At 42.0% G+C, this 11,415-nt stretch overlaps 1 protein-coding gene across 4 annotated transcripts in view; it reads left to right on the plus strand.

Annotated features, from left to right (window-relative positions):
• TMCC3 (transmembrane and coiled-coil domain family 3) overlaps window positions 1-2,809 on the plus strand; it is a 136,896-nt gene extending 134,087 nt beyond the window's left edge. For all 4 annotated transcript variants that reach the window (XM_048061111.2, XM_066995031.1, XM_048061109.2 and 1 more), the window contains exon 4: window positions 1,295-2,809. In XM_048061111.2, coding sequence (XP_047917068.1) covers window positions 1,295-1,597 — 303 coding nt within the window. In that variant the 3' untranslated portion in view covers window positions 1,598-2,809. The remainder of the gene's footprint in view (window positions 1-1,294) is intronic.
• The last annotated feature ends 8,606 nt before the right edge of the window (window positions 2,810-11,415 follow it).

Raw genomic sequence — 11,415 nt, forward strand, 5'->3', positions numbered from 1 at the left:
CTGAACCCTGAGGGGACAGTCAGCACTTCGGTTTGTTTTAAAAGTCTCTCAGTTGATACAGGCTTTCTTCTTTTATCTCTCTACAGTTGGGCCTGTTTAATCTTATCTAATTTGGGGTTTGGCAAATAAGCTAAGATAGAGAAAAAACATTCAAGTTGTGGATATTTCATGTAACAGCCGAACTTTGGAGTGCTCTGACCTTAAGGGTTGGGAAGATGAGTTTTAAAACACTGGCTGGTCATGTGGTAAACCAAAAACCATGGAGAATTGGCCCAGCCGAAGAAAGCTAATAACTCCTTGTGCAGTGTCTTTGTTTGTTTTTACATAAATACTGTATTGAAGCAGTTTACTGTGTGATCAGGAGAGAATACCTGCCAACCCAATGAAAATGGTTGGAGGTGATCCATCTCCTGAAACTAGCCTTACGTGGTCTCACCGGATGGTGCCCAAGTCACAAGTCGAGCACAAAGTGGCATTTTGGCAAGTTAGTGAATTCAGCAGCTGGAAATTTTTCCACGTTTCATTTTGTGAAGGTTCGAGTGTGGGGTTAGTGATTCAGCTGCCATTTTACAAAGGCCACTTTGAGCTCACCCTCGAGCAGAAGAGGAAGGCCTGCTTTCTTTGAACAAATGGTGAAGTGGAACGTATCCTGAGAGAGAGAGAATACCATACAGGCATCTCTGCAGGTGTCTCCACTGCATGCTGCCCGCTTGGGGTGCAGGTGAATGAGCCTGCACGCTGACAGAGCAAGGCATCAGCAGGACACTGAGAGCTCTGGCCCCGCGCTGTGGCTTTCAGAACAAAAGTATTGTAGACCAGAGAGGTGGTGCAAACCAAATGGTACATGTTGCACGGTAGATTTAATTAGTATCACAGCGAGTCATTACTACTGTAACGATTTCTGTAGTGTATACAAAGAAACCAACTTTGGTGCTGTTTTAATGCAAGGGAAGTTGCCAAGGCAACAGCTTTCCCAGTATTTTATCTCATCAGTATGTGCAGGAAACATTATCTATCGTGAGCATTACAGCTATGATACTTTTTTTGAAGCATGGAAAATGGAAATACCACATTTTGGACAGTGTTGTAAGACTTAATTGTGCCTGGGCAGGCAGTGATACATACAAGTAGATAAATATGTGCATTTATTTTTAAAAGAGTTGGTGGCTCATTGAAGTTTGAGGAGTCTAAAATAAATTACACTTTCTAATCTTAATGATGGATGGTCCTGCTGCTAAAACAGGAAGTGTTGTGTGGAAATACATCTGCCCTGATTCTTGTTTTCCATCTCCAGGAAGCCTTGGAATCGTGCCAGACCCGTGTTTCGAAGCTGGAGCTCCATCAGCAAGAACAGCAGGCACAGCAATCCGAAACAGTTAATGCCAAAGTGCTCCTGGGGAAATGTATAAATGTTATCTTGGCCTTCATGACTGTCATCTTAGTGTGTGTTTCTACTATTGCAAAGTTCATTGCTCCTATGATGAAGAGCCGTTTTCATATCATCTGCACTTTTTTCGCAGTGACACTGCTGGCAATATTTTGTAAAAACTGGGATCATATCATTTGCGCCATAGAAAGGATGATTATACCAAGATGAAGCTGCTGGTCTGGCTGTTCTGTTTTTGTTTTCTTTTCCTCCCTATTTTCAAGTGCTGTGTATATACAAGTTTTTTGTCAGTTTAAGTGTGCAGACTGAATGAAGAAGGCTACAAAGACTCTTGGACTTTAAGGGGGTGTAAATACATAAATGCGTAGTAGTTGGCAGTCAGACTGTTCAGTCAGATTGTGTCTAATTGGGTATGTCTGTGATGAACTGCTTGCTTATGTCAGTTTTCTGCCTTAATCCCACGGTTTTTCCACTTTACAAACCTACACCCACAAAAGATGGTAGGATGCTTTGGGAGGGATCCAAGAAACTGTAAGTGTAAGGTGTGCTTTTTACTGGACTGGAGTGCAAAGACTGTGATGAGGAGGGAGTACATCATGACGTGTATCACCTATATTAGGCAAATTATCTCTCTGAATCCAGCTAGGATGGTAACTAGAATTATACAGTCAGATGTATTAATAGTTTCAGACTCTAAATCAATGGGTAACTGTATAGGGGGTTTTCAGGACCAGCAAAACTGGATGCTTCTGATAGTAACCCTTTGCAAGAAGAGTTTATTGTTCAAAAGTTAAACCACTGGTGACTAGTGACCACAGTTAGCAGTTGTTCTATCCTGGCGCTGTTCCTTATCACACTCAAGAAAAACACAAGTGCGGCATAAAGCTTCCAGAGATGAAAACTGAATTGAATGACAAGATCTCCAGGCCACTTCAAAAGGGAGCAAAGGAGCAAGTAACTGGTGGGTGTGTTGTCACGCAGACCAGAGTGCTCGCTTGCTTCAAGCATTGCAACCTGCAAGGAGGAGGAGGTAAACAGAAAGGCAACACTTAAGTAAACCTTTGTTAGCACTGAATTGTTGGGATTCTCTAACTGAATGGAAAGCAGATAGGTGGTGGGACTCTGGGTACGGTGGAATTTTTTCTTATGTCAGATTAAAGCATGCAGAAGAAGTATGAGGGAACACGTCCTTAGGGGAGCAGGGAGTTAAACTTCTGTAAATATACAAACACTGTGCAGACTCTCTCGACAAACATTCCTGAAATACTGTATTAGCATACACTACCACTACTAGGAGACAGGTGGTCTTGTTTTCCTACTAGAACTTATTTTAAGAAGTGCAGAAAAAAATCCCTGAAGTCCTCTGCTTGGCTCTCAGTCATGATGTGAAACAATCTTTAATAAAAAGGAAATAAATGAGAATTCTCCATCACTCTGTATTAAATGGAAAAAAAAGGTCTCTCTCGTTCTTTGGGGTTCAGTGTTACTTTTAAATTAACTGTCATGATGGATTTTTTTTTTTTTATTTATAGTATTTGTTATGCTGGTTTTACAGGCGGAGGGAAGGGGATTATTTGATGTGGGGGGGTTGCTTTTTTTTTAAATTGCAATAGCTGGTGTAGGGATTCAGAAATCCTTATACTGAGGAAGGGGGGGAATAGGGAGGGGAGGCAAGGGAAGAACTTTTGACCTTTTCCCACTATTGGATTAACAGTGACTACAGTTACCTTTTGTAGCTTCAGGGACTGAAGAAAGGACAGAATTAACTGCGTAAATAATTATATGACTCAGCATTTAGAAAATTAAATTAAAACACTGTAAAGGTCATTAAAGAATTATTTGTGTGCGCTGCAGCTTTGAACACAGATCAGGAAGGATTGTGCCTGGCCTGCAGGCGCCGGAAGGGGATCAGCTCAGGCGCACCCTTGTTATCCTGACCCAGCACTGCCCCATCTTCGGAGGAAGGTGGAGGGGAAGGCAAAAGTCCTGCTGCAAGTGGTATCATGGGATAAAGCCCAAACTCACCAGTAGCCTTTTCCGTGGCTGTGCCAGGAAGAATTATTGTATAGATACGTTCTTTTCCTTAATTTTTTTTTCTCTGTCTTTACCCCCTGTATTCCTAGTATCCTTTGAAGATGGCAATAGCTATTGTAGTTTGTCTTAACTCTTGCATGTGCTGCTGCTGCTTGGTTCAGGAAGACCTTTCTTCCCGTGTGCTTAGCCCGTTTTGGCACTGTGTGCATGCCTAGCACCAGGCCTGCACCCCCACCTTCCCAGTATCTGCCCTTGGCCTTCTTTTCCAGCCAGCTGGTAAACTAAGATTGCTTCCCTGATACAACTCACAAACTTATCCTCCCAGGAAAGTCTGTTCCATAACGCTGAAGAGATTGAAAGGAAAAAAGTGCACACTTTTTTCTGTCTTTCACATCACAAGGAAGGATTTCCCTTGGTTTCTTTATATGCCCTTTAAGTAACCTGAGATCCTCTTGGTCTTTTCTACTGTTTTAATATAATTTGTTCCCATTTTCATTTTTGAAGAGGCATATAATCTCTTTTTAGTTTGTACTTTCCATTTCTTTAGCTAATGAATGCACTTCTATTCAAATTCAGAGTCCATTGTTTCTAAAGTCTTCTTGCTAAATTCCACCAGCTACTTCACTAATAATCCCTAAGACTGATTTTTTTTCCTCATTTCCTGAGGCCACAAGATTTTTTTTTTTATTTAAAAAAAACACATAAACAGTTGTGGGAGTGATCCTCAGAAATCCGTGACTCTGTAGTGCTCTCTTGCCATCTTTATTATACTCTCCATTCTTCTACTTTGTTTGCACAGCCCCCTTCTGGTTTGGCCACTCAAGAACGCGCAGTTCGTCTAGCATTTTGTTGCATGGGTTCAGAAGGGTACGCGGGCAAGAAAGGTATGTTAATTTTACTTGAGAAACTCCTTTGCCTGTTGCATGATCAAATGTTTAAAGAGAGAATCCTCACAGTGCTGGTGTACGTAGTTAAAAAAGTAATGTCAGGTAGTCGTCAATTCTCTTATGTCACAGGAAGTTGGTGTGGTACAGCCTGGGAATGTGAAGGCTTCTGCTCCAGGGTTATCCTGTTACAATGCTGAAAGATGTCCTCAGTGCAAAATGAAGGTAGAACATAAAATCAATGGGCCTCTGAAAGATTGCTCTCTGCCCTGATAAAATCTGACTGGGTCCAAATTGGAAACAGAAAGGCCTTGCATTTCTGTATTGGCTTTTATCTGGCAGAGGACACAGAGAAAGCTGTAAACTCTGAGTAATGTTACTTATGCAAATTAAACCTTAACTGGTAAATGGGCACAGCACTTTGCTAGGTTATTTTCCATGCTGTATTTAAATCACTGGTTGATATGACATGCATCAAGAAATTAAGATGTGAAGGGCAAAAGCCTGCCTTTGGGTGAAACTGCTGTAGGTGTGCACGCAGAAAGGCTGCAGGCCAGGACCTCTGCCAAGCTCGTTCCCACCTGAAGGGGAGGGAGATCTCCCCTCCTGGCTTCACCCATTTCTTACCTTGTCCTGACACGGGTGTGTGTTGCAGCCTTCCGTCTGTTGCGTTGGCTCACTGGGCTGGCAGAAAACTGAACCAGCAGAAGAGGAGGTAGTTCTCCACCATACCACAGACTTGAAGGGGCTGAAGGAAAGGTCTCAGATGTGCCAGCGCTGGCAGAGGAAGCGGGGACAAAGAAGTTGAGCTGTTTTCCTTTTTTGATTCAGTGAATCATTAGCTGCCCCTGAAACTATGCTCTAGGCAGCTTCCCTAGCAGAGTGATGGCACAGCTTCAGCACCGAAGGCTCTTCCTACCTTTTGCCTACGTGGAACAGACACAAACAGCAGCAGGACTGGGTAGCGCAGGCTCACTGGCTGTCTCGGTACCCAGCATCAAGAGCAGGCTGATGGCCAGGCCGCTGACTTCAGTATCAGCATCACTTCCACTGCTTGGGCTGCGATTTCACGAGCGTGCCTACCTGGACTGCGGTCAGAACTCTGCTGGCTGTGAACGTATGCTCAGGCCATTCTGAACAGTTGCAAGATCTCTATTAATGAGAACTTTAACTTCTCCATCAATTAACCGTGTCTGGTTGGGATAGTGTTTGCTTTTGTGGTCTCCTACAACACCTCAGGTGTCGTTCTTAGTATGCTTGTTGGACTTAACTCATCGTGAGCCTCTAAAACACTCCCACTCACCAAAAATTACCAGTGTCTTCTCTGTGTGATACTGCCTGGTAATGAATTATTTCTCTTCTCTTTGTTCTCTAACTAAAAAGTTCCTTCAGTTAATATTAATACCTGACCTATTGGCATTTGGCAGCTTTTTTGCTTAGAAGCTTCTGGAGACTTAGTTTCTCGTGAAGCTTGGCACAATTTTCCTGATCTCTCCTATCTAGGCATAAAGGTCTAAAGCAGGGGTTCCTCTGAAACCCGTGTAATGGCTCCCTCCACTAGCTTTAACTCTAACTCCTTTACTGTTGTACATTGAATTAGTCACTGTCAACACTGAAGTTGTCAACACTGAGACCCAGTTTAAATTCCTTCTCATTTCTGGTTTACCTTATGTGCATTGGTACAACTTCCCATTTTGCTACAGTCCTAGGATGTCTCCTTGTTCTGAATTTTTAAAAGAGCCCTGTCAAATATGACTATTTTCTGCTTTAACATCAAAATGCATGTGTTATGCAGTGCCTCTGCACAGGAACATCACGTGTAGACCTGATATCTGTGCTGTATGAAGGATATTTAAAAGCCAATGTTTTTCTTTGAACAAAATCGTGAATGCTTATCTGGGGACTAGAAAATAATAGATGAACACAACTTGCTGTAGCAAAGATACAAGATCCAGTGACTAGTCTAGTGTCTAGTTGAAGCTAGACAAATCCAATGCAAGTACAAGCTTAGTTTAGTAATCATAAGGGTTGTGAGCGTATTATTAGCTACAGAATAAACAAGGACTTGAAAATTTTAGGCTAAAGTTGAACGATGTTGTTCAAAGAGGAATCAGTCCAGGCTTATGCTTGATCCAAAGTCAATTGTATAATCACAGGCAGTGCTTTCTGGAGTTGCATTCTATGAACAAGAAACTTTTTGGGGGGTGGGGGTGTTGTAAGATTGTGGTTCATTTAGTTGGCATGGAATTTTGAAAGCCAAACCCATTTCTATCGTGATATAGACATTTTATTTCTGGATTCAGTGGTACAGCAGAAGGTAAACACAGATTAATGTAATTAAACACTTTAATTTGGATAACAGAATTTAATCTCTTCAGAAAGTCCATCTAGGACTAGCAATCAGACAAGTTTGCTCTCCTCTTTATTAATCAAGCAAATATCTATCAATTGTGTGTTTGTTTCCATTTACCATCATGCCAGAACGTGTCCTTTAATTAATTATATTGCTCCCTTTAAAAAAAACCAATAGATTATAAGATTTGTTTTCAAACAAAGTTTGAACGATCTCTTTGATGCTGAGTAGAATGCAGGAAAAAGAATCAGACAGTTTCACATTACAGCAATGAAAGACTAGGCAAAACTTAATTTGAGTTAATGGACTTGTATATTATCCCGGAAAAAGCAAACTGAGTTGATGCTGTATATAAAGACTGCATGAGGACTAGTCGAACTATCTTGTATGACTGATTTGCTGTATGTTTATGAAGTTACACTGTTGTTGGAAAGTTTTGCACAGTCATCTTTCCTTTTTTTTTTTTTCTCCTAGGGAATTTGGGCCTGGTGTAATATTAAACTGTACCCCAAGTTGTCTGTTTTAATTGACTAAAGTTAATTGTCTCAGTGTGTAATCTACAGTGTTTCTCATAGCATACTCATTTTGTGCAGCACTGTGGAAAGATGCAAATACAAATATGTAATTTTTGTATATTTTGTTCTGTAGTCATGACTGCCTTTAAGGTGTCATTAACATTTTTAAAATAAAAATACTTACATTTATTTGATGATGTAAGTTGTTTCTTACACTTTGTCTTATCACTCTGACCCATACCAGTTTCTCTTTGTCAGTAACAGAGTTATTCAACTGAGAGAAAACCCCAGCTTTAAAATACTGGTAAAACAGGATTCTGCTCTGTTGCAGTTTTGACCAAAATCAGTCATGTGAATTTTATTTACAGCTATAACATAGCAGAACTGCAAACATTAAACGAAGTATCATCACTGCTCTTCTCCAGAGCTTGTGTGAACATGCTATGCAAACATTATGTTAGTGTGCCAAGCAGTTGGACTCGCTTTGGATTACTTTTTTTTTGGAAAACTGAATTAGAAACCAAAGCTGATTTTTTTTACATGATTGTCAGAAATCTTGGTCATGTGCCAAAAAATTGAATATAGGCATGCATAACAGCTAACATAGCTGACATAAAGCAAAACATTTGCATTTATTTTTCACAAAACAGAGCTCTTGTCAGCTGGCACCGGCAGCCATTAGAAATGATTTTATTTTTATACCAAGAACAGAATAGACAGTGCAGTAACAGCATTTTGCTTTCCACTCATGCTGCCTTTCTTACTTCCTCCTATGGAAGCGAATGGCACACAGCAGCTCCCGTGTCACCTGCAGACAGGTCGTCACGCTGAGTTTCACGCAGATGCCTGGAACTCAACTTCTATATTAAGGTCAACTCAATTCGACAAACAGCAGGCTCCCCCTAGCTGCTAATAACATTTGCCCACTTCTGACATGGGCTGCATAACCCGTGCTAACACACTGACAAATCTGACATTAAAAAGGCATCTGACTCATCATCGGTTCTGAGTTGCTTGTAACTGGTTTTGAAGAGTTCATAATGCACCCTGACAAGTGTTTTCATAGCACTGTCAGATATCCCCAGTTGGAAGGGGCCCACAAGGACCATCGAGTCCAACTTCTGGCTCCACACAGGGCCACCCAAGAATCAGACCAGATGTCTGAGAGCGTTGTCCAAACTCTTTTGAACTCCCGCAGGCTCCATGCCATGACCACTGCCCTGGCAGTTCCAGTGCCCGACCCCCCTCTGGGTGCAGAACCTTTCCCTAACACCCAGCCTGACCCTCCCCTGTCCCAGCTCCATGCCGTTCCCTCGGGTCCTGTCGCTGTCCCCAGAGAGCAGAGCTCAGCGCCTGCCCCTCTGCTCCCCTCGTGAGGGAGCTGCAGGCTGCCATGAGGCCTCCCCTCAGCCTGCTCTGCTCTGGGCTGAACAAACCAAGGGACCTCAGTCACTCCTCACACATCTTGTCCTCCAGACCCTTCACCATCTTCATAGCCCTCCTTTAGACACTCTCTAACAGTTTTATGTCCTTTTTATACTGTGGCACCCCAAACTGCACACAGTGCTTGAGGTAAGGCCGCACAACGCAGAGCAGAGCAGGACAATCCCTTCCCTCGATCGCCTGGCGGTTCTGGGCCAGATGCACCCCAGGGTACGGGGCACTTTTGGCTGCCAGGGCCGAGTGTTTTAGCACCCAGAAAATAGAAAGGCAGAGAGGAAAATACAATGGTAATGCCATAATTTAGCATAGGAAGAGAAGTGTCATGCATAGCCAAGCAGTGGTTTCCATACAGCGTTGACAATCACTGGATGAGACATTTGACAAATGACCCTTACCATCACTGTACACCAAAAACACTTCATGGTGGTGCCCCTAATAAATCCAAGAAGCAAAATTTTACAAACGAACCAGAAACTAGCTGAAGGCACCCAAGACTCCATCTGCTGTTACACTAATCAGTAACTGCAGCTCATCATTTAGACACATCAAAAATGCCCTGAACTAGCTAGGTAGCTGATGTTATCAGTGCAGCTTAAACTTAGAGATAAATGTTTCCTGAATGCATGTGTGCCATCACTGTACTTGTGCTACTGTGTATTGTGTACAGCAATCAAAAGGTGGGTTTTGCCTGCCATGACAACTAGCATAGAGTTGTTATCATTGAAAAGAGGAATGTTCACATTGTGCCCTCCTGAATTTATATCTGGACTGTTGATGTAGGTGAAAACTCCTTAGTTTTACAAAGTTACCTAGTGGAGCAATGTTGTGTTACTTTTCATGTGCAGCCTACAAGGCAGAGGATCCACCCTCCCCTGCCTTAGAGCAAGCTTGAAGCAGGCCAGCACTGAATTGCTGAAAGAAGCATCGATACTCTTTGGACAAGAACTCTGGGAGCTGAGCTTGCATTGATGCAGTCATGATGGCTTCAGTTGGCGAGTGACAGGTTCTACTCACCCACGATGTGTGTGTAAAATTTGGAAAAACTCTTTAGTTGTGGCTAGAATGGAGCTAATCTAATGGAAATGAAAGCTCAGAATTAGTCAGAACTGAAGCCCATAATATGAGTACAATGTACTTAAATGTGATATCTCTTAGCAGACCAATAAATTCCATCTGCATTTTTTTATTTTTATTTTTTTTTTAGAATACCATTTTAATAACTTGGTACTCATCTGGGAAACATCTTTTTTTACCATAGCTATAGACACGTGGTTAGAGGGGAAGGAGGCAGACGATCAGTATTGTATAAGCAAGACTCTATGTACATGCTGAACAGAAAACTAGAGAACACCTCTGTGCAATCACTACTGCATTTAAAAGCAATTTCATCTTCTGATTTTGCAATGCCAAAGTATTGTTTTTGTCAGGCAATTTCCACACAACTACGTACGGTTTTAGCTCTGCAACACAAACAGCATGCTACTTGGATACAAACGTCTCTGCCACAATTGTAAGAGACGATGATACCATTTGCATGCTTTCAGGCTCTGCTGACTCAGAGGCTGACGGTGCTTGCACTCCTAGCACTAATCCCCCCTTTGGCCTCTGTCCTGATAGGTTGGATTCAGGTCAAGGTGACAGAAACTAAGCATGGATTAAACTACAGGTATGAACAGCAGCATATGTGCATAACAGCAATATCCTTCTCTAAAGATATGCCACTGGGTGACAGAAGATGAGGATTTATCTAATCTAGCAATTATTTTCAGCTTCCTCAAGTAAGCCAGAAAGGAAGTCTAAACAAGCCTACAAACTCAACAAGACACTTTCTGACCATACTTAAGTATTATCTATCTTTCTCCAAAGAGTATATCTGCAAACCACTTCTAAATATTTTCCTGGGGTTCCCCACTGATTTAACAGCTCTTTGTATGTTGTTTTCTTTGTGTGAGGATGAAACTTGCTGCTGTGTGAAATGCTGATCTACCCAGAACTAATTTGAGGTGACATGTAAAGAAACACAAATAACCTCTAACAGTATCAACCAAACACCTTGACGGTCTCTAAATGAAATCTGTACTTTTACTTGAGCCTCACAGTGCATTTGAATGGTGTATGATAAAGAGAATTTACTTTTTTGGAAAATAAGCTATTGACATCTGTAGCTGCACACATTTCTATTCCTATGAAAAACCTGGGTGTTGGGTGATGTTGCCAAGAGGTGAACTTGCTACTGCCTGAATCCAATATGTTATAAGGGTGTTTATTATTCCTGCTTCCTTTAGGCACTGACTTCATTAGCAGAGTCAGACTGACACAAAGAGAAAACAAACACACACCGATATGTGTTTCCCTCTTTCCCCAACAGTTAGTTTTCCTTTCATATTTACTTATTGATCTTTATGTTTCTCATTTGCCTTGCAATATATAATTTTCATTTTCTAGTTGTTTCTCCCTCTCGTTCTCTAGGCTCATCTCTTGTCTGACCCTCTTGCCTCTCTGCTGTGTTCCTGAGTCCCATGCTTGCTAGTTCTTCTTCCCTCAACCATCTCCTCTTTGTGCCCTTGGTCTCTTGCTTTCACTCTCTCTTCCCCTGCACTCTGCAAGATTCCCAGGCCAGGCCCATCTGAGTCACTACAGCAGCATTATAGTAAAAGCAATCAGAGGTAGGAGCAGGTTTTCAGTATTGCTTCTTGCACAGCTGTGAGACGGGGAGAGAGATGGTCACTGTAATGTTATTCAACAGCTTTGCTGGTAACAGACACCCAACCCTGCCTGCTGATTTTAGTTACCTAGATA

Source organism: Anser cygnoides, chromosome 1, assembly GCF_040182565.1.
Source record: "Anser cygnoides isolate HZ-2024a breed goose chromosome 1, Taihu_goose_T2T_genome, whole genome shotgun sequence".
Lineage (NCBI taxonomy): Eukaryota > Metazoa > Chordata > Aves > Anseriformes > Anatidae > Anser > Anser cygnoides.